The 22,218-nt window shown below is 38.7% G+C and overlaps 1 protein-coding gene across 1 annotated transcript in view; it reads right to left on the bottom strand.

Annotated features, from left to right (window-relative positions):
• Positions 1–22,218, bottom strand: part of PDGFD (platelet derived growth factor D) — a 121,627-nt gene that overhangs the window by 82,463 nt on the left and 16,946 nt on the right. The window contains exons 2-3 of the mRNA XM_017880253.1: positions 12,882–13,086; positions 8,868–9,048 (exon numbers count right to left, since the gene is read on the bottom strand). Of these exons, the coding sequence (XP_017735742.1) occupies positions 8,868–9,048; positions 12,882–13,086 (386 nt within the window). The remainder of the gene's footprint in view (positions 1–8,867; positions 9,049–12,881; positions 13,087–22,218) is intronic.

The following is a 22,218-nucleotide window of genomic DNA, read 5'->3' as shown; positions in this document are numbered from 1 at the left end:
CCCCCACCAAATGTATCCTTAAAACTCCAATCCTTGAGTTTTGGAGAGGCTGATTCGAGTAATAATAAAATTCTGGTCTTCCATACAGCTGACTCTGTGTGAATTAAGCTCTTTGTCTATTGCAATTCCCCTGTCTTGATAAATTGGCTCTGTCTAAGCAGCGGGCAAGGTGAACCCGTTGGCTGGTTACAACTTCTTCCATCTTCCTTCCTTTCCCACCCCATTTCTCTCTTGGGTTGCTGCTTCTCGGACCAATCACTTGGAAAGGTCGCGGCTCTCCTCCTCTTCCTGGCTAAGCACAACGTAACTCCCTGCTGGCTATCCCACCTGATTGTGACTATTTATGACCATTTGTAACCAGACTTGTGATCTTCCATGCAGTAGGAAGACTGTGTAAGTGTACCCATGGCTGTTTATCAACCTTGAGCCCTCCCAAGCATCCTTTAGTCTGAATTTGAATCACAGTTGTTGTACACTTACCCTGTGGCTTTTCATTCCACCCAAGTTCTCCATTCTAGTTTTACTAGAAAGACTTGAGCTTTAGTGTTTCTTGGACTCGTATTAATGAAACTGCTACTTTTGAGTCCTTTTGGCTTCTTGTATCTTTTGCCTATTAGCTAAAATAAAGAAAGGCTAGTAAGTGATTAGCACCCTTACCTGCAACGCTCTGAATGAACTCATCGGGATACTCTGAAACGCCTTGCTTTTCCAGGCCTTTATGCAGGCAACGCCCTCTTCCTGGGATGTTGTTGCCTCCCTAACACAGCCCAGCAATTCTCTCCTTTGTGAGGTTAAATGCCCCTATTTCTTGTGTGCCCCAAATACTCCATGCACATTTTATCACTGCAATTCACCCTGCCTTATTAATTGTGCACCTTTCTCTCCCTCAGGACTATCATTTTCTTATTACCCACAGTAAGTCTTCAGACATATTTGTTGAATTTATAAGTGAATAGGTGGAGACTTTTTTTTTAATACCAAGGTTTCACTTCATCACTCTCTAAGTAACACTGCTTTGTTGTTGACATATCTTAAATATGCAGGCCATTTTCTCAAATAGCTTGAATAGCTTTTTCCTACTTTGTTTTCCTTATTTTCTTCATCTATCAAAATATTAGTACACCAAAGACCACAGATATACAGAAAAGGTTATATGCATATAAAGAGGCACATTTATCTAAAAATCACTACAGTTTTCTGGTTTTCAAGGATTAAAGTTTACTTATTGCATGCCCATATAATTAGATACTAGATAAACAGGATACTGAACTTTTCAAGTGACATTACACAGCATCCCTCTCAAAGCTGGAAATGTGTTTACTCAGCACATCGGGGAGTCATCTGCTCGTATGATCAGTGACCAGGGTTTATGAGGAAAATTACAGCAGTAAAGTATTATTTCAAACACTGCTTGTGTCAGGACTAGTCAACATGCAAAACAACAGTCTCAAAGTCAGATAACTTGCAAAGGCAGCAAGAGTGGGGTGCTTAACCACATCTGTGGGTGCACATGCACAGTATGTTATGGATGAGATTCAGGGGCCTCCCTGCAACTTTATGCACAACTTTGGATATATTTATTTTTCTGTGGAGTGGGTCCACAGCTTTCATATCTCAGGGATAGCAGCACATATGTTTGAGCTCTGTGACCACAGGCATGCTCCTAATCTCTGTGTTTTCACTGACTCATTTGTAAAGTTACCTAACCTGTGTTTATTGAGTCACTTGTAAAATAACAGGATTAGCATAAGTATTAGATGTCTAAGATGATGCAGCTTTAAATTCTATATTTTCCCTAATCCACGCTTCATGGAGATGCATTCATGCAACACTTAACAGCAACAGAATATTTACAACATGCCAGTCATTGTATTAAGCACTTCACATACAATGCCTCATACTTTGAAATCCTCAAAGTAATCAAAAAAGATTAGGTAGTATTATTAATCTTATTATTATTTTTAGTATATTTAACATTATTATCATCATCAGGACTGTCTCACCAAATTATAATTTCTATAGGGGAAGGAACCTTGTATGTTTTGTTTATAATAGTGCATGGCAAATAAAAGGTGCTCAATAAAAGTCTGTTCAAAAGGCATTGAAATAGATGCATGGCTAGAAAGAGCCAAACAATATTATTATAGGACTTCATTTCACCTCACTTTCTGTTTCCTCCCATTCCTTCTTACCTACCTGTTCCTCTTCTGCTTTCCAACCCCTGAAGAGTCCAATTTTCCCTTCATTCCCCTCACCCATTACCATTTGCTTAGAGACCCAGCCATATTCTTTGTTAAACTTGCCTTTGCTTCAGGATTATATCAAATTTTATTCTTCACTGTCCCATGAACTCTACTAAAGTTCTCATATGTACTCTATTTAGGTTTTAGGAAAACAATTTGATTAACATAACCTTCCCAAAGAGAACATTAGTCCATCAAAATGATCTCTGTAATTGGTGAAATTTTAGAGTATTTGTGAAATAGTAAATAAGAACACGTATCTGACCCTGCCTATAACATCCTGCGACAGCGAGAATCTGTTCTTAAAGAGTGCGTGCTTCAGCCAGCATCACTGAAGTGCCTTCATTTTCTCTGGGCCCTAGGCTTTCCAGCCCAGGACAACAGCATTCACCCAGGGGTTCTGGTACATATATTTTTGTCCCTCTTGCTCTGCTATCCTCCTGTCTGACCCTGACCACGTCCCTGGATTGCTTTCTGTCCACACAGACAGATCGTAAATGCAGTACATAATGAGAACTTTAATAGAGTTCATGGGACAGTGAAGAATAAAATTTAATACAATCCTGAAGCAAAGGGAAATTTGACAAAGGATATGTATGGCTCGGTCTACAAGGAAATGTAATGGGTGAGGGGAATAAAGGGAAAATTGGGCTCTTCAGGGGTTGGGGAGCAGAAGAGGAACAGGTAGGTAAGAAGGAATGAGAGCACACAGAACGTGAGGTGAAATGAAGTCCCATTATAATATTGTTTGGCTCTTTCTAGTTATGCATGTGTTTCAGCGCATTTTTGAACAGACTTTTTATTGAACACCTTTTATATGCCATGCACTCTGATAAACAAAACATACAAGGTTCCTTCCCCTATAAAAATTATAATTTGGTGGGACAGTCCTGATGATGATAATAATAATGATAAATATGCTATAGAATAATAATAATAATAAAAAGATTAATACTAGTATCTAACCCTTTGGATTATCTTTGTTTCCAGTCTTATGGATGCTTTTGTAGCAACTCATCTTAGCCAACCCTCTGGTTTTAGCTACCTTATCCCATCTAAGTACTGAAAGACTTGAGAGATATCCACAAGAGGATGGTCTGAGATAAAGATAAGAAACCTTTCTCACCTTTGACTGAGAGAGGAGTGACCTACTGGGCTGCTTCCCTCTCTTGTCTTTGCTTCCTTTCAGCAGCCTGAATGCAGAAAATCATCACTACCAAGGGAAAGGTGCCTTCTCTTTTCTATTTTAGGGTCTTAGCATTTGCTCTCCTTTTGCTTAGTGCACTCTTCTTCTACAACTTTGCATCACTGCCTCCTAATATTTCAGGTCTCCATTGAAATTTTACATCTACAGATCATCCTTGACTCCCTAGCTGGAATGGGCTCCATACTAGTCACTCTCCAACACACTATTTTCTTTTATCTGCTTTTATTGAGGTTCAAATGTCTATGTTTCTGTGTATGCATGCACTTCTCTACTTATATGCTTATTATCTGTTTCCTCCTACTGCTATGCGTGTTCCTGACAGCAGAGGTTCTGCCTGTCTTCCTCATGGCTGTATCTCCAGGACATGGACATGCCTTGTCTAGCTTACAGTAGGCATATATGAAACTATTGCAGCTCTTGCAGCTCCAAAATCTCCAGTGGGATATATTTGAGGGAAAGAAACTGAGGTAAACAGAATCTGCTGTAGGGATTACTGCCCTCACTCTGACAATCCTTGGGTATGTAGATATAGTCCTGGCTGAAGTGCCCAAAATATCATGGGTGTTCAGAATGGTCAATGATTTTATCTGGATGTGCAAGTAAAGATGACATTTCCACACTTTGTAAAGCGACTGAGTTCCTTTACTCTCTAGCTTTGTTTAAGAATTCAGCTTAGGAGGATAAGGATGAATTGCTCACCTTTATTTTGCTGTTGATAATACTGCTTTTGTTTCACCAGCTGGTAAATTTTAGGTGAGCAAAATTCGAGTCTGCAAAAGTTATTATAATTGAGAATCTTATCTTTTTCAACTCCTGGGGCTGTTCTCCTCTCTTCCTTCTCCTCCTCCTCTTCTCCATCTTCTTCCTTTTCTTCTTTTTCTATTTTAAATAATCATTTTTATGTAAAACTATTCTTCATTTGAGTTTCATTCCCAATGGAAATAACAGCATCACTTTAATTAACTACCGAGATAGACACAGCTAAGCAACTGATATGACAAAACAGATTTTTATTTTAGAAAGTGTTATAATGGGTATTAGCAAATTTCAGTGTATAAAATAAAGATTTCATTAACAAAACAATAAAGTTTTTGAGTAGCTTTCCAAACTTTCAAATGATTTGACTTTTATTTTGAATTTTAAAAAATGTACCTTACTTTAACACACACACACACGCAAGTGGGCTATTTATACAGGATTGTCTGTTACCTGATATATTAATAATAAGGCCAGTGATAATAATAACAGTAATAGCCACAGACAGTTGAGTAATTAATAAGTTCCAGGCAAAGTGGTTTATAAAAGTTATCTAATTTAATCCTCAAAACAACCTAATGTCATGCAGTATTATCACCATTTTACAGATGAGGAAACTGGGCCATTAGTCAGTATGCAGCAGAGTTGAAATTCATACCCTTGTTTGTTCAGTTCTCTGTACGTCATCTACTGGGAGCCTTGTAATTAAACACCTTTCCAATAATCTACTTAGTAGTCTTCTCAAAAAGATTCCTAACCATCCAACCATTCATTTGTTCTCCAACAAAGTAGATTTGTGGCAGGAGATCCTTATTTATTTAGATAATCACATCTCGCTACCAAATATTTGACAACATTATCCATTCTGCTTAATTATGCTTTCTGAAAGTATCTGTTATCTTTAATGGGGTAAAATCAGAAAAGAAGGCTGAATAGGAGAGTAAGAAAATGAAATCAGACAACTTTTATGAATCATATTTTCTCAAGAAAGGGTCATTTCAACAAACACACATCCTAAGTGTGTATCTCAACAAGCAGGTAAGCATGTATCTGGAGGAGACAGATATATAAATAATTTGTGATGGTAAAAGGTAGAATTATTGTCATCATTTACTGAGCACTTAATATATCCTAGGCATTGTGCTAAGTAATTGTTATCATTTTAAAATTTTATACCAATTCCAATTATTACCTCCATTTAAAAGATATAAAAGCAAAGGATAAGAAAGCTGTTCAATATTGCACCATTCCTAACTGGTGAATCCTGCCTTCAATCTAAGGTATGCTTTACAGTAAGGCACTGGTCCCATATGGCTATGCTGCCATGCCCTGGGAGAGCACCGTGATAGGGCGCTAAAAGAAGGTAGAAGATGGAATTCCATACATCAAACAAAACTGTGATATAAGCATCATTCCCAACCAAAAATAAGCTATCTTGATGTTATCCATTAGTCTCCACAGTTTGCTAGAGTAAAAAAACTGACTAAAAATGTACGTTGCACTTTTCCAAAAACATTATGAACATGAAACTTCTAGATGTGATTCCAGTGTAATAGGCTCTTGCAGTCCTGGATACCTACTACTTACAGCTTCAGGGAATGTCCAGGTACACCTGGAGAGTCCCTGAGGCAAGAAGAGCAGAGATGTTCCATGGGAGGTATGCAGGTAGAGAGGTAGAGATGAGAAGGGTGGTGATCTTGATCTATGACCTATCCTAACAGCTACTCTGCATTTTCCAAGAGCACCTTGACTCCTCATGTGCTGGTTTGTTTTTTTTTTTTTTTTTGACAGAGTCTCACTCTCACACAGGCTGGAGTGCAGTGGTGGCATCACAGCTCACTGCAGCCTTGACCTTCTGGCCTCACACAATCCTCCAGCTTCAGCCTCTGGAGTAGGTGAGATTACAGGCATGTGCCATCATGCCTGGCCTTTTTTTTTTTTTTTTTTCCACTTTTTGTAGACACAGTCTCACTATGTTGCCCAGGCTGGACTTAAATTTCTGGGCTCAAGTGGTCCTCCTGCCTCGGCCTCCCAAAATGCTAGGATTATAAGTCTTCGCCACCACACCTGGCCACGAACTATTCTTAAGGCTCTTATTTCTCTTGCACCTAGTATTCCTTAAAGTAGGGGTTGCAAAACAGCTGACTCTAGCTCCTAAATATGTTTAGCATTCTAAAATGTATTAAACACACTTGAAGAGGGATTGCCATTTTTAATCCCACTGTCTCCCTATTAATTTACACCTGGCCTACTTCCAGTTTGAAGCCTGGTCTCTTAAGTTTATAAACCCTGTTTTAAAGCCCCTCTGAGTAAAATTTAAACATGAATAAAGTGATCTTCCCAGTACAGTGGTCAAGCCATATGTGATCTATCCTTGCTGAGCCAAGAATCAAACAGAAGAGTTTTGTCAAAAAGCCACACGATCTAGAGTCTCTGCATACCTGGAGGTTAAGCTCATTCTATCCCTTAAAATTTGTTTGCCAAAACACTTTGGCTTTAGTGGACCATATTTAAGGCCAGAAGCCTATTAGGAGGAGAAAGAGTCTGCAGCTATTTTCAATGGACACAGACCAACAGGCCAGTAGAAAAATACACAAGAGTGTTGTAATATCATCATTTCAAAAAAGAAAAAACACCAATTGAAAGTACTGGTGGAGGTAAATAAGTCAGGGGAGCGATGCCAAACAGTTTACATCCAAACTATAGAGGCAGTCCAATATTCCACTTAAAACTGACCAACAAATGAGTTATGAGGCTATACCATAACCCAAAACACATCAAACAAAAGTATCGATTCTCCCTTAAACCTGTATTCCTACTGCTTTCTACAAAAGTGGTTGTTTTGCCTTAAAGACATTATGTTGGCGTTACGGTGTTTCTAACTGACTTATGGACCATTCAACTTACTCATAACCAAACATTAGCACTAATAGCGCTTGGTATTTTAAGGGAAAAAAAATTCTTCTCTAAACCTATCCATCACCATTCTAATATGCCAAGCCTGCTCCATCCGTGAACAATTGAGAACAGATGCATCACTGAACATATTAAAAGGCAAATAAATGTAGAAACCAAAGGTTCACACTTCAATTTTAATGCTGAGCAGAACTGCATGAGTTTGCAATAATGTAAATCATGCTTGATGGATTATTTTTAAATTAAAACTGCAACCAGTGTTACCGCATGTTATTTTTTCATTTACAATGTTCTGATGTAGAATTCACTTAGTGTTTAATAATTCACTACAATGCAAAGAAAAACAATTAGATTTTTTAAAAGGCAAGATTTTTTTTCTTTTCTAAACATTTAATTCTTAAGAGAAAAAAACCCAATAAACTGATGCCATTTATAGTACTGTGTTCTATTTTGGCATTCACACTTGGAAAAGGGACAGAGACAAACCTAAAGAAAGTGAAAATTGATCTCAAAAGGCAATATGCTACAAACAACTGAAGGATTCTGGGATATTTATGTTAATGTATAGACAAAATTATCCAAATGTCTCTGTGGACCTAACCTACACCATTCAGTTATTCTGTCTTATTATGCAGCATTCTCAGTTGTTGCTGTTTGTTGTTGTTGTTGTTGTTGTTGTTGTTGTTGTTGTTTTGAGACAGGGTCTTGCTTTGTTGCCCAGGCTGGTCTTAAATTCCTGGCTCCATGAGATCCTCCCACCTCAGCCTTCCAAAGTGTAGGGATTACAGGAATGAGCCACCACACCTGGCCTGTTACTGCTTTTTAATTTTTTGTCATCTCTACCTGACTTTAAGCTCCAGATGGTTCAAGGACCCTGTCTGTCCTGCTTACCTTTGTATCTACTACATCTACCAGAATGCCTGACAAAGAACAGGAACTTACTATTGTTTTATTAATGTATGAATGAGTAAAGAAGATTGTGTGTAACCCATGATTGTGGGTGACCCAACGACTACAGTTAACTACAATGTAGATTTTGGCTCATTATAAGGTTGAACATTTTCACAATGTAGATTTTGGCTCATTATAAGGTTGAACATTTTCTACCAGTCAGAACCATTTACAGTTGAGAATGGCTGCTGAGGTGTTCGAGTAGAGAAAAGAAAGACTACAAATAAGCATGAGTCTAACAAACAGGATTCATACTCTTGGGTCCTGTATTGGACCTTTTGATTTTGCAGATCTGCTCATGAGCCCTGAGGCTCTATGATTATAAGACAGACCCCTCCCAAATCTGGGTCATAATTGAAATTATAATCATCAGGACTTTTTTCTGCAATAGAATTTATACACAAATTTTCAAACCAAAAGAGGAAATTATTTTCTTGAGCTTTAATTCTGAAAACCTGTTTAACTCTCACATACTTTCTATTTGGCTAAATGTTTACCTTGCCTCAGTTGAATCAAAAGTCAATTTAGTATCTGCTTTATTCTAAACGATTTCCCTTTTTCTATTTACTATGCTCTCTTTCAAAATGCATGGCCCAAAGGTTGACTTAATAGATCCAAAATGGTACTTCTTACTAACAAGGATTTTAACATTTTGACCATAAGGTAGGAACAAACCATGTTATAAGCAATTAATAAAGTTCACTCACCCTCACTGAATTTGATCATAGAAAATTGATCTCTATACTTCATGAAACCAGTGTCTGCTCTTAATCATAAAGTGGTTAAGTACTCACCACCAAAGAATAATAAATCTTGAATCCAGGTTTAGCCACAAAGTAGTCATCGGACTTGAATGTGATTTTAATTTGGTTTGTTCTTGATTTTATCCTTGGAGGAACTTCCTTGTGTCCACACCATCGTCCTCTAATAATGGTACTGGTTTCGGATATATCTTCAACTTCCACAAAATCATACCTAGAATCAATTGGACATAATGAACATGTTTTGATTAAAGTATATTTTGAAATTCATACTTTCACTGAGAAATTAAAACTAGCATATGTGATTTTTCATGACCACAATCTGAAATGAAAATTACAATGTACAGAAATGTTAAAAGGAAAACTGGTTTTTGTATTAGGTTTACAAATTCAAACTTCAGTAATCTATTCTGAGAAAACCTTTACATACATTTAGTCATGACTCTTCCTAAATCTTCGATAATCAAAATGGGTCACTTTCTGAGCATGCGGCTTTAAAAAGTTTTCTTGGAAAAACTAATATCTGTAATTGTTGGCATATTTTAGGAGACGTAACTCCAGTTATATGCCCAAATATTAACTATATAAAGTTTTTAAAACAAATACCCACTCTGAATTAATTTACCGCATTCGGTGCTTTCTTGAGAAAGTAAATGATCTACATCTATATAGCTTACAAAATCAGTAATGCCATTACAGAAAATTAATGGATAAACACATGATTTGCTATATTCTCTTTTTGCAAATTATCTTTTGAAATGATAAAGATTTTGAAATGTCATAAAATATGAAACTTATCATAAGGGAAAGTGTGTAACTTTAAGGAGAGATGTGTGCTAACCAATATCAGAAAAATCTGGGCTGGTTAAACCAACATGTGAATGAGCTTAAGACCATAAGTTCACCTCTGGCATTGGTCGGAGAAACTAGAATCCTGGGATTGAAGAAGTCAGCAAAAGCCTCTTTAGTTATCCTTGTGAGCATTTGGTCTTCGAAGCACCTCCAGAGTGTTCCATCATTCTATCACATAGTAGGAGATCCTCAGTGACATAGTTTACATCTTCCAGAGAGTACTTAGTCTACTTTCAGCCCCCTAAGATGTTGGAACATTCTACTTGATAAGCTGAACTATTTCTTTCAGTTTTGGTCATCAGTATCTCGCTCCTACACTCTACCTTTTCCACAGTGACTTCAGATGCTGAGGTCACAGGCAAATGATGGGCATTCAGTGTGAACAGTGGCAGAAGTCTCACATCCATATTACAGTTTTCTGTCACAATCATCAGAAGGAATCATCATAAGAAACATTATTTCTGAATACATAGAGAAACCAATGTGGCTTTCCTGGTCTTACTCAAGCACCTCAGATCTCTGCTGGATTGGGCAAGGTAATCTAAAAAGAAAGTAAAAAATAATGATATTGTGACTAAGTTTCTCTAACGGTGATTTACAAGGCCCTTATGTCCATTGCCTCAGTTTCCTTATGGATAAAATAAGAAGGCTTATATAATTTTACCAGCTCCATATCTCTTGGGTGCTGTGTAAATTAATTAATTAATGTTTGTATAGTGCTTGGAAGGTAAAAAGCACTAACAAAGTATCATTATTCAAGGAATAAAATATTATAATGTAAACATGAAGGAGGCTTTGGAACAGATGGTAGGAAATCAATTCCATTTCATTTTGTATACAATACATGTAAATCATATTTGCTGCACAAAGCATGAGTATACTTGAAACTTTTAATAACACCACAGGTCACTTTTGTTTAAAGAACACATCAGTGTAACTTTAACTCTGAATCTGAAGTCAAGAGAGGGCTGTTTTATCTCTTAGAGAGGGTTCTGAGACAGGTCTCTGGGCTGTCTCTTTCCCGTCTTTCTCTCCTCTTTTCTACTGCTATTCTTCTACTTCCTTCCATAAATTCTGAGGAGCAACTAGATTTGGTGAATGGTTCAGAAAGGAAACCATCCTGACTCTTCCTCCCTTCTTTTCACGGCTAGGATGTCAAAAGGGCTCACTGCTAGGATCAAAACTCCAGGTGAGTAGTGGAGACCTGGCTTCCCTTCTATGATATCGTGATAATAAGAAATATATATACTTGGTCTTTGTTCCTGGCACAGGCTCCTAAAATTCTTGGAATTTCTGAGTGCTGGGGTTAGAGGAGTATCTTTTGTTATCCATAATAAGCCCCCTTCCAATGATACCATAATTTATCCTAATGAATAAATTCATTGCCTTTTGGAAGTACCTGTTGGAAGGCCCTAGATAGTTTCAGAATGGAGGCTTGTCACCAGAAAGAACAAGACATGATTAGAGAGCTGTAAATTTTGGCTCCACCCCTAGACGTTTGGGGAGGGAGAGGGCCTGGAGATGGAGTTCAACCACCAACGATTTAATTAATCATGCCTTCACATGAAACTTCCATCAATATCCTTCCAGGCTGGTGAATACATCAAGGTGTTTGGAAGGTTGCAAACCCAGAGAAGACACTCTTTACATACATCTTGCCTATGTATCTCTTTCATTTGGCTGTTCATGAGTTGCATTCTCTATAATAAACTGGTAATAGCAAGGAAACTGTTTCCTTGAGTTTTGTGAGTTGTTCTAGCAAATTATTCAACCCAAGAAGAGGGTTTTGGAACCCCTGTTTATAGCTGGTTTATCAGAAGTAGGAGAGAACCCTGGAAGCTGCAACTGACATAGAACGTGGAGGCAGTCTCGTGGGACTGAGCCTTAACTTGTGGGATCTGACGCTGATTCCAGGTAGTGTCTGAACTGAATTGAACAGGACAATACAAGCTGGTGTCGGAGAATTAACTACTGTGGGAAAAAACCCTCACCTCACAGATTTGGTATTGGAAGCGTTCTACGGGCAGAAACAGATCATGGTACCCTCCAAGTCATCACCTTTAATAATCTTTTAATAGCGTTTTTTTTTTTTTCCCCATGATTTTTTAGGCACAGAATATTAGTTCTGTTTTTTCAAGGTTGAAAAGACAGAAGATCAGCATTAGTTTATTCTCTTTGTAAATATTAACTGGCTCTTCCTTAATGTATTCATCTCTGCTTTCTGGCATACATTACCCTCTATGGTCCTAGAAAGTAATAGTCACTGCTGTTATTCTCAGCAAAATAGCAACATAATAAAAGCTGTCAGCATAATAAACATGCAACAGAGGACAACCAAATTTGAGGCACCTCTTTTTATTATTCAAAGGAAAATAAACCTGCTGAAAGGATTTACCAGCTCAGTAGTTCATTGGCAATGCAGAACACGTGTGTGCAGTAAAGTACAAAAAAAGAAAAAAAATCTTCCTCAAGTCTTATACATGCTAATTAAGTGAGTAAAATGTTGTGAGCGGACATTCAAAGAACAACAGCCCAGGCTTTCTTTGATAACGAAGCTAAGAAGGGAGAAGATTATCGGACACAGCTTTCATCTTCTACTTGTGACCCAGAAGCTGCAAGAAACAGACCCTTCTGAGGAACACAAGGAATCTGGGATGGGCTTTCTCTTCCTCTCCACCCGTATCTGAGGCCTTCACAATATGAATTTGGGGTCAGGCCCTGATAGGTTCCCCAACCATCATCTCCCAGTTCTGGCGTAATTCATTATGGTTAGGAAGGCCTGGGTCAGCCGGAGCTGGGCGGGGGTTTATGTTGCCTAAGTGCATGGCAGGCTTTGACCAGAGTCACATGATGCAGTTGCCGGTAACATGGGATGCTGGATACCTGTGCACAAATGCCGTTCTGTGCCTGGAAAAGGAGAGGACCTCCAGGTTTCACCCTTCTTTGGAGGTCACACAGTCCTGACAGTTGCACAAGTGAGTTTCTGTGAGTCCTGCCAGGTTATTTGGCCCCCTGCCTCAGCAGTCTATGCTATCTTGTCTGTTAGGGTTGACATAAAGGCTTTTTGAAAAAGAAGTGACACATGTTGGGTCTGTTTAAAAGGCTCAAAAGGAAAGTTTGATGCGATGTTTTAAATTCATCTTTTTTTTTTTTTACCTTGAAATAGTACCCTAAAAATTTTTTTTTCTGACTTACCTACAGATATCATTTTCTGCTTCCTCTAATCCAAACTGATTGTCAAACACTAGCTGTATCCTTGTATTCTCCTGAGAGTGGAGCCGCCATGTCAGGAGCAGGTTCCTGGGGTAGCTGTTCGGGAACCGAGGACTCTGCACGAAGCCGTTTCCTTTCACCTGGATGGTCTCATCTCTTCGGTACAAGTCTGTGAGGTGATTGCTCTCTGTTAGTAGTCACAACTTGTAGAAATTAGTATGTTGCTCCAATTACAGGAAAGTAAAAAAAAGAGAACAGTTTACAACACGTCATATTTCAAAACACTTCTTAATTTTGCTTGAAACATTAAGTCTAAATGGTAGCCTCTGGTTAAACAAACAATGTATCTTTCCTCTATTATTCTTTACCTCCCCAAATTCCTCACAAATATAGACTTGATGCCTAATACCTTATACTTGGAGGGTAGGGTTTCTTAACATCATTCTTGACAAGCAAAAACTAACAACCATCTCAGAATTCAGGTTCATTTAGATTGCAATTAAAATCAGCAAATAGGCTGGATGCGGTGGCTCACGCCTGTAATCTCAGCACTTTGGGAGGCTGAGGCAGGTGGATCATGAGGACAGGAGTTTCGGACTATCCTGGCCAAAATGGTGAAATCCCATCTCTATTAAAAATGCAAAAATTAGCTGGGTGTGTTGGCACCTGGCTGTAATCCCAGCTACTTGGGAGGCTGAGGCAGGAAAATCGCTTGAACCCGGGAGGCAGAGGTTGCAGTGAGCTGAGATCGTGCCACTGCACTCCAGCCTGGCGACAGAGTGAGATTCCGTCTTAAAAAAAAAAAAAAAAAAAAAAAATCACCAGATAATTTCAAATAGTTCATCCTTCTCTTCTTCCATGAAATGCAAATAAATAAACTTTTTTTCTTACACCGATGGTATAGCAATCTATGTCCAGTGACTAGCATCTGAGATACTCAATAAAGACTGCTAAGTGAATGAATAAATGAAAAACAAAAGAAAAGACTCCAGTGATGTTTAATGACCCTTTATTTTATATTCAAATGACATTTTTCGATGGGTAACCTTCTGGTTAAACCAACAACACATCTTTCTTCTAGTATCCCCCACCTCCCTGAATTCTTCACAAATCCACCCTTGATGTACAACTTTGTACTTTGGGTGCTCTCTTAATATCATTCTTGACAAGCAAAGACTAACAACAATCTCAGAACTACAGTTCTTTTAGTATGGATTAAAATCAGCAAATAATTTCAAATAGTTCTTCCTTCTACCACCAAAAATCATAATTTTGTGTCTTGGGTTTTCTAAGACTTAAAATAGGTCCAATTCTTATTGTATTTTCTCTATGTCATTAGCCAGATAAAAATTTATCTGGTTTTGTTCTGGGTTCTTGGAAGAGAGTTTCCAAACCCTTGAAATTTTTCATGTGATAGAAATATTTTTGTTATCCATGATGTGGCCCCTAGGACCACGTCTGAATTTATGCTAATGAAGTGACTCACTGTGGGCCCGCAGATAGCTTCAGGATGGGGGTTAGCCATGCCAGATGGACCAACCATGTGATTAAGGGTTAGGGCTTGGAGCCATTATGACATTTAACCTGATCTCTCTCCCAGCCTCTGGGGATGAAAGACGGATTGAAGATTGAGTCCACTTATGTTGATAATAATTCCGTCAATCATGACTGCATAATGAAACTCCAATGAAAACTCTAGACACCAAGACTTGGGTAAGTTTCCTAGATGGGGATACACATTGATGTACCAGGAGGCTGATGTGTCCTGAGGACACAGAAGTTTCATGCTTGAGACCCTCTCAGACCTTACCCTATGTGCTTCTTTATTTGGCTGGTCCTAATTTATATCCTTTATAGGAGGACTTTAATTGTAAGTATAGTGCTTTTCTGAATTCTGTGAGCTGTTTTAGCAAATATCAAACCTGGGGGCTTATAGGGACTCCCAAATTTATACCCAAATGGTCAGAAGTGCAAGTGAGCTGGGGTCCCCCAAACTTGCAGTTGATGTCTGAAGTGAGTACCATATTGTGGTGCTTGTAATTTTAACCTGTGAAATTTGGCCTAACTCTGGGTAGTTTTCATCAGAATTGCATCATGCAGTGGATCCCCTTTTCATCTCTCTCAATATTCAGAGTTCGTTGCATTTCGGATTTTGGCTTTTTAGGCCCCACCATAAACAGACCTCCAGCCACAGTCTATTTATGTTCTCCTGCACAGAGTTTACTTTGAGGGACTATAATTCAGTGAGCCTGGTCAGGGAAGCTATGCTTCCTGGTGGAAACCACTGTAAGGTAGGGTTTCTGAGGGTGGCTGTTAGAGCTTCCAAAAATAAGACAAAGAGGATAAGAATTGGCATGTGAAGTACAAAAGTCTCTTTTGCAAGTGATTTTGCATATGGGAATTTAAACTTTTTTGGGACTCATTTAATGTTAATGTGTTGCAGCTTGTTCAAGCTAGACTTTGTGTGGGAGAGAGTTGTAGGAAAAGCAATGGGTAGTTGAGGGATGTCCCCACTCCCTGCCTCCAGATGAAGGCAGTGGCCTGCAGTCATGGCAGCACTTCCAACAAGCACAGCAAGCAGACAACTTCCTAGGAGCCGAAAATCATTTCTGCTCATTGAGTCTTTTCTCTTCCTTTGATAAAAGTTCAGCTGTGAAAACTGGTGTCTGCTAAGGGGCTTTTAGGCAATAGGTCTTCATATGGTTTGGCTCTGTGTCCCCACCCAAATCTCATCTCTAATTGTAATCCTCACATGTCAGGGGAGGGACCTGGTGGGAGATGACTGGATCATGGGGTGGTTCCCCCATGCTGTTCTCGTGCTAATGAGTGAATTCTCATGAAATCTGATGGCTTAAAAGTGTGCCAGTTCCCCGCAACCCCTGCCTCCTGCTGCCATGTAAAAGGTGCCTTGCTCCCCCTTCACTTTTTGCTGTGATTGTAAGTTTCCCAAGGGCTCCTATGCCATATGGAACTGTGAGTCAATTAAACCTCTGTTCTTATAAATTACCCAGTCTCTGGTAGTTCTTTATAACAGTGTGAAAAACGACTAACACAGGTCTGAACACTGTTTTCTAGGTTGACTGATTTGAGCTATTAGTCAGTCAACAATTACATATTAAGCACAGATTAACCATATTGTATTATAGTATTTTCAAGATTTCTATCACTTGAGTACTACCCTCACAATTTTTGCCGTATTTTTGTACCTCTAGAGCTATTACTTATTAGTCTCTCTCTAAATTAATATTTTAATCAAAAGCAAATTTATTCTAAAATAAAACTTTATGCCAATAATATAAATGGCAAGCAGCCATCATTTGCCATGAATAGAAGGTAACCACGAGTCTAAATATAAAACTACTAATTTTTAAACTTTCTATCTCAGGTATTCAGAGTCCTCATTTGTATAACGGAATTGAACAGCATGTTTTCTCTTTGGTCTCTTTCATGGGTATTATATATTCTTTCTTCACAGTTCCAGATGCTATGTTAAATTTGGGTATAATTTAAAATGTTTAAGGAACGGTTCTTGTCTTCGTACACTTGGAAAACAAAGTTGATGCATACTGCACAAATGTAAACAGGCAAAAGGGAATATTAAGTGCTGAGTGTAAATGCTGTGGTTGCTCAAAGTCCAGGTGAGTGGCAAGGGCTAATGTGGAGAATGTGTTCATATGATCCTTGCAAGAGGCCTGCCCAGAGCAGAGTCCAGGTGGCCCCAAGTGAGACATAAGAGGGCTACAAGCTTTAAAGGAACTATGGAAATATTTGAAAGCCAGACAGAAACATCTCCACTTGATATGGGAACAAACAGCACAGCCCTGGTGTGGGTGAATAGTTTGTTAAAAGGAAGATTAGCCTGTTGGTGATATAGTACTGCAGCATCAAAGTCTCCTAGGAACTAGAGGTGAGGGTAACAAGGTCCTATTCTAGAAGGGCAGGTGGGAGTGATGCCACTTTGGGGGAAAAATAGAAAGGAATGTAAAAGTATGGGTAAGACGCAGCAGCAGCATGCTAAGCCTAGAGCCTGGGCTGAGTGTGGTATTATTGATACTCAGGGATGCTGCCAGGGGAAACATTTTTAGAGGAATGTAAGTTTGGTTTTGAAGTGGTGATGAGTAATTCAAGTGGAAACTTAGCAGGCTTTGGGGTTACAGAGCTAGCTGGGAGAACAGATCAGACACAAGGCCTCAGCTTGGCGAGGAGAGAGGAGGCCTTGGGAATCAGTGATCCCTCTGAAAAAGTGTCCTGAGAAGGGAAGGTGAAGCTTGGTGCTGGCACACATGCCCTAGGAATGGCAGATGACAGAAGTGCCCACCTGGAGTAATGGTTGGGAAGGAAGCTGTGTGTAAGTCAGGCTGCCCAGAAAAGGGACAATTTCAAGGACAGAGTGGTCAATAAAGTCACATGAAAACCAAGACCAGGGGACAACAAGACGGAGAAAAGACCACAGAACTTGGCAATAACAAAGTCAATGATATCCTTTCAAAGTACACTTTTAGAAATTTTCTAAGTATAAAAGGGGACTCTTTTTTTTTCCTAAAACATCATTAAAGTCTACACTGTCTTAAAGGTATTAACTCTGGTTATAAATGAATGCCAATTACATTTTTATGAACCTGTAGAAGGGGTGGGGAGAGGGGCTTTCCTTCTTATGTAGTTTGATTGAGACAGTACAGTCAGACCTCCATATCCATGGGTTCCACATTCATGGATTCATAAACATCAAATTGAAAATATAAAAACAGGATGCTTGTGTCCATGCTGAACATGTACAGACTATTTTCTTGGCATTATTCCCTAAACAATACAGTGTAACAACTGTTTACACAGCATTTACATAGTTTCTAGAGGTGATTTTAAAATACAGAAGAGGATGTGCATGGGTTACATGCAAATAGTACATCATTTTATATAAGGGGTTTGGTATCCTTGCGGTATGTGGAGTGGGAAGGGGTTCTGGAACCAATTCCTCATTAATACTGAGGGATGACTATATTCATTTTCAGTTTTGCAAATTTGTCACAGACCTACGCTGCAGTATATTGAACTATAGGGGAAAAATAACAATATTTCAGATTTATTTTTCCAAAAAATTCTGCCAAAAAATACACCTGAACAAAATATGAACAACAGCAAACACTGCTAATTATGCTTATTTTGTTCCTGGCATTGTTCTAAGCAATTTGCATACTTCATTTGTAGGGTCTAATCACTTTATATAGATGATCTCTTGTGTGTGTATGCATGTTCACATATATTTATAACCACTTTGAGATAAGTATTATTACCAGCATTTTTTTTTTTTTTTTTTTTGAAATGGTGTCTCATTATGCCACCCAGGCTGGAGTGCAGTGGTGTGGTCTCGGTACACTGCAACCTCTGACTCCCAGGTTCAAGCAAGTCTCCTGCCTCAGCCTCCCAAGTAGCTGGGATTATAGGCATGCACCACTATGCTCAGCTAATTTTTGTATTTTTAGTAGAGACAGGGTTTCACCATGTTGGCCAGACTGGTCTCAAATGCCTGACCTCAAGTGATCTGCCTGCCTTGGCCTCACTGGGATTACAGGCGTGAGCCACTGTGCCCAACTCATTACCACCATTTGACAGATGAAGATTCTGGGGAAGAGTGAGGTCTAGTAACTTGTTCAAGGTCACAGAGCTAGTGAAAGGTAGAGTCAGAATATAAACCAGACAATCTGGTTCCAGAGTAGATGCTTCTAACCACTATGCTATAGAAAGTGTTCATTCTTTTTAGTGTGAAATTTGCTTGAGGCAATTTTAGATTCTTTGCTATCTGTAATGTACTTCTAAGTCACACTGTTTACATATAATTTAACTTCATGCCAACTCAGGGCTATTCTTAGCAGAAGAGTTATAATGAATTATAGATACAAATAACAACCTATCAGGTTAAACGTGAAATAAGTACCAAAGTATTATATACAAAGTCATATTCCTAAACAAAGGCATTTACTATGATAATAACAGCTAACATTTCTGGAGCAATTAGTATTGCCAGGTACTCCAATAAGTGGTTTAAAGCCATTACTTCATTTAATCCTCACAACAACCCTATGCCATTGGTATTATCCCCACTTTACAAAGGAAGTTCTGAAAATTTAAGAAACTTGTGACCTCAGGCACAAAGCTTGTGGTGGAATCAAGATGTGACCTCAAGCAGTCTACTACTTTCAGAGCACACATGCTTAACCAGAGCACTGTATTAGCTGTTAAACTACAAAATAGGAGAAAATCACTTTTCACAGAGAGGAAATAATTTTATGTATGTTTATATAATAAGAATATAGTTTTATTTTGTATTTTAATGCAGAAAGAGGTTCACATCCTCATAAACTCTGAGCTGTGCCTTTGACTTAAAGAAAAGCCAATTAAAATTTTTTAAAAGCCAAAATTTTATATAATTGTCTATTTTATTCCTAATTGTTCAGGAAACTCAGCTCACCCAACCAAAGTATCCCAGGAGCTCATGAAAGTCACTGTAGGCACTATTACTTATCCCTGAAATCCATCTAGACCAATGGTTTGCTACGTGTGGTCCCCAGAGCATCATCATTAACATCACCTAGGAGCCTGTTAGGAATGCAAATTCTCAGGCCCTACTCCAGACCTACTGAAGCAGAAATGCTGGGCATGGAGCCAAGCACTATATATATTAATAAGCCTCCCAGGTGATTCTGATGCACCCTAAGGTTTGAGAACCACTGACCATGTCATTATTTCTATTTTGCTTCATATTCCTGACTTTCCTGCCACCTCTTTGCTTTGACTCAGTAACTCAAGTCTGGTTTTTCATTTTGTGTCCTTGACTGATGACATGTTGATATGGACAGGAGACAGAGAAATACTGGGTAGAAGAGGGTAGTTCCCCAGCAAAGGCCCCACCATCAAGCCTGGAAATCCACAGCCCTAAATGGGAACAGGTATTCCTGTTTTTGTTCCCAAAAGTTGTCTTTGGGCCTGCCACACCACCCTACCTTGTACCCATAAAAACTTCAGACCACAGGCTCCAGAAGCAGACGAGGAGGAGACAAACCGAAGTGCAGAAGAATGGCCAAACGGCGTGGCAGAGAGAAGAGAAGGAGCATCTGAATATCAAGAGGAGTTCAGCTGGGGACAGCTAGAGAGGAGACAGCCAAACTCCAGGGAAGAGCATATTCCCACTCCATCCTCCTTCCAGCTTCCTATCCATCCTGGTGAGAGCCACCTCTACCATTCAATAAAACTCCCACATTCATCCTTCAAGTCTATATGGAACCTGATTCTTCCTGGAAGCCGGACAAGGACCTGGGTACCAAGAGGGCATGGGGCTGGTTAACACTTAAGCTGTCTGTGGACAGCAAGGCTAAAAGATCACACTGTATCACGTGCCCATTTGGGCTTTGGGAGTTGCAGATACCCACTCCTGGACGTTGCTGTGGGGGTGGACCCCAGGGGTCTCATCTGCGTGCTCCCCTCCTGTAAGGGGTTTGAGTGTGCATGACAGCTAAACAAGAGGAGCCACATGCCTGTTGCAAGTCCTATGTGGGGGATCAGGGAAGTATCCCGTTTCACTGTCTCGGGCTCACTTTTCTATTTCTGACCTTGGAACCTCCTCCAGGATGTCATTTCCAGTATACAATGACTAGAGCAAGAGGCTACACACCTTGGTGACTTTGACTGTCTTTGACAGTCTCACCCCTTATCCGGCTTTCCCATTCATGAAGAAGTCACCCCTGGCCCCAATAAATGTATGCAATAATCCATCATCATCTATAATGCTTAAGGAGAAATGAAACTGTGAGTAATGGTAATGTTTTTTTATTCTCATATCATAATATTATACATGACAACAAAAGATGCAAAAGGAAAATAGTTATTGAAGTAAAAATTAAAATATTTGATCAAACAATGATATAGTTGCAGGCTGCGCCATCTCACACAAACTCAGCGGAACACTACAAACATGCCCCTTTGTTTCTTTTCCCCATAAGACAACCAGAAACCAACAGCACGACTGATAGTGACAAACCCTTTTCAGCTACATGCCAAAAGTAATCAAGAATCAGGAAATTCCAAACTTGCAAAAAGATTTTTTAACAAAATATCATTCATAGAAGTGCTGTTTCATGATCCTATAATATGTCATAGCAATAATGTTTGCCCAGAATGTAGTTGAATGATATGTAAACTATATAGTCCCACTTCTGTTGCTAACAACCACAGTAACCTAAATCTGTGTAGGATGTAGTATAGTTTATAAACACCCATTTTGCAAGTCCATCATGGAAATAAGTTAACAAAATAGGAAACAAATATACTTTCATTCTGTTTTTTTATAATAATTGTTTTGTTGTTACTTTAACAGGTAACAAAAGCAACAGAGAAAAGGGATTTATCGCAAAGCCAAAGAATGGAAGCTTTACATATTTAAGAGCAGAGTCTTGAAGTCAGCTCTACCTCTTTCTAGTCCTAGTAACTCTTCCCCCGTATTACAAACAGCAGCATTACTCACACCATGTCATCCCTCTGGCTTCTGTTTCCCAACCTAATATATTAGGGAGCTGAATAATGTGGCAGATTCCTTTCAGGTCCAAAATGACGTGACACCTCAATAGTTTTCTTCCAAGGGGACAGAAATGCCAGTGGTTTGACTATGGGTAATAGATAAGATTAAACAATGCTCGGAAAATAAAATCTCAAATCTTAAATCTTCGATGGGTAAGTGGTCAGACACTTTTGCTAACCATATGTAACATTCTATTATATTAACATTATATATAATAGATATTATATATAGTTGTATGCCATCATCTTAAATAAGAATACAAATGGGTAATACAAGTTGTTCAGACACATATTGTTTGGGAAAATCTCTATTTCTCTTCAACTAGAAAATGTCCCAGGCACATAATTATCCACTTAGCACATTAATTTGTGTTGAAAACATTACGAAGGAATTAAAATAAATGTTTTAATGTAGAAACGATGTATTCTATCTTTTGCTCCCTTTAAAACTAAGTAAAGACTTCTTTCTGAGTCTATCTAGGTATAAGAGATAAAAACTGAAGATACTCAAAGGTGCTGTATAATTTCTTTAAAGTTTCAAAGGAAAGTAAAAATCATATTGGAGAAAATTAAACTCCTGAGACAAAGGACTATGTCTTGTTAATCATTATAACCCCAGTACATTGCCAGTCTGGGCATATGAGACTCTCAAAATATATTTGTAAAAACATACATGGATGAATGGTTATTACAAATAATGCATATTATTTATGTATATTATAATAATACTACAAATTATTAATACAAACCT

This window comes from Rhinopithecus bieti, unplaced genomic scaffold (genome assembly GCF_001698545.2).
Source record: "Rhinopithecus bieti isolate Rb0 unplaced genomic scaffold, ASM169854v2 scaffold_12217, whole genome shotgun sequence".
Classification (NCBI taxonomy): domain Eukaryota; kingdom Metazoa; phylum Chordata; class Mammalia; order Primates; family Cercopithecidae; genus Rhinopithecus; species Rhinopithecus bieti.
The sequence above is the reverse complement of the archived record's forward strand: the minus strand, read 5'-3'. Positions and strand labels throughout refer to the sequence as shown.